Source organism: Charadrius vociferus, unplaced genomic scaffold, assembly GCF_000708025.1.
Source record: "Charadrius vociferus isolate BGI_N301 unplaced genomic scaffold, ASM70802v2 scaffold600, whole genome shotgun sequence".
NCBI lineage: Eukaryota > Metazoa > Chordata > Aves > Charadriiformes > Charadriidae > Charadrius > Charadrius vociferus.
The window spans coordinates 699,083-700,703 of NW_009646404.1; the positions used below are offsets into that span (position 1 = coordinate 699,083).

Sequence of the window (1,621 nt, forward strand, 5' to 3'; positions counted from 1 at the left end):
ACGGGCATCCCGTGGGCTCCCCTCCCCCTGCCCCCCGTCACAGCTCTGCCCGGCGGCTGCCAAACCCTCCAGCGCCAGCAGAGCAGGAGCAAGGGGACCAGGAGCCATCTGCAGGACAGACCTCGACCCCCTGTGCCCGTCCCAGCTCCCCATCACCTGCGCAGTGGGGGCAGAGCTGCATCCCCCTCCAGCAGCCAGCAGCATCTACGAAAATACTTTATTGTGGAAGTGGGATGTGCAGGAGCTCTCTGTACAGTACAAACCAACGTCAGCGATGCAGCCAGCAGCACACAGACACGCAACAGTGGCACCCGAAGCCCACCCTGAGGGGGGCAGTGAGAGCCGGGGGGGGCCATGGCCCCTACGTGTTCTTGGGCCTGGCATTGAGGCGGATGATGGCCCGGTAGTCCCGCACCAGGTCCCGCAGCTGGTCCAGGTAGGGGTTGATGTTCTCCTCCATCCACTCCTCCACCGTGTCGGGGAAGTAGACCCTCTCCAGGTGGGCTCGCAGGTCACGGACGAAGCTCTCCCAGTCCTCGTGGAGCCTGGCGGGGGGAGAGTGAGGGTCCAGCTCCCTTCTTCGAGGGACCCCAGAGCTGAGCCCAGGACCCCTCCCAGCCCCACGCAGGCACCCGAGGTGGCTCCCGGCCCCCAGCACCACGTACTTCAGCACCTTGCTGCCGAAGCTCTCCATGTTGCGGGGGTTCCCGAACTGATGCTTCCGGTGATAGGGGCTGAACCAGCCTTTGATGGCGCTGGGGAGGCATGAGGGGAGTGCAGGGGCCACCCAGGGATGGGAAGCTGCACGCCGGGCAGGTCCCCTCCCCTACAAAAACGCTTGTGCTCCAGCCCCGTGGTCAGAGCCAGCCAACCCCGCTTACTCCCACCACCCGTTACCTCTCCTCCTCCAGGGCTTTAAGGATGCTCTCCTTCAGGTGGCCGTTAACCTGCTCGACCATGTGGTAGATCTCCGCGCCGGGGAATGCTCCCCTGCCCTCGCTGGGGAAAGGGAGGAGGAGGTCAGAGCCCAACACATGGGGTGCACCGGTTGTGCCGGGGCTCCGGGCTGGGTGAACCCCAGCACCCTGCATGGCTGGAGGGCACCCATCCTTGCCCCAGGTGGGTCTGGGACCGGGGCATTTGGGTAAGCAACCGCCTGCTCCCCTCCAGCGCATCCCTCCTGACGTAACCGGGGCGGCAGTGCCACGCACCAAGTGCTCTGCTCCAGCTGCATGCTCTGGAAGCCCAGCGTGTCCAGGACCTTCCTCTTCGTCTCGTCCGTGAAGCCCCCTGGGAAGGGCAAGGAGAGGGGCAGAGGGGCCGGAGCCACCCCATTGGCAAGCGCTCACCCCTGGCTTCATCGTGTCCCCGAGACTGGGGGAGCTGAAGCCGTCCTTCCCCTGCCTCCCACCCCACTCCCAGCAGGACAGGGTCCCACGCGGTGGCTGGCTGTGGGTTAGGGACATGGGGGATGAGCCCGGCCATGACGGCTGGTCCGGTGCCGGCAGGACAGGGGTGGCTCACCGTTCACCAGGGTCTGCAGGCAGATGGCCAGGGAGGGGATGCCGACGGGCAGCAGCTCGCACAGCACCGAGTAGTGATCGTACCCGTGGAGCGGGGC

At 66.3% G+C, this 1,621-nt stretch overlaps 1 protein-coding gene across 1 annotated transcript in view; it reads right to left on the minus strand.

Annotated features, from left to right (window-relative positions):
- Positions 1-361: 361 nt before the first annotated feature.
- Positions 362-1,621, minus strand: part of LOC104295285 (hexosaminidase D-like) — a 3,091-nt gene continuing 1,831 nt past the window's right edge. The window contains exons 8-11 of the mRNA XM_009895020.1: positions 1,525-1,612; positions 1,212-1,290; positions 898-999; positions 362-755 (exon numbers count right to left, since the gene is read on the minus strand). Coding sequence (XP_009893322.1) covers positions 362-755; positions 898-999; positions 1,212-1,290; positions 1,525-1,612 — 663 coding nt within the window. The remainder of the gene's footprint in view (positions 756-897; positions 1,000-1,211; positions 1,291-1,524; positions 1,613-1,621) is intronic.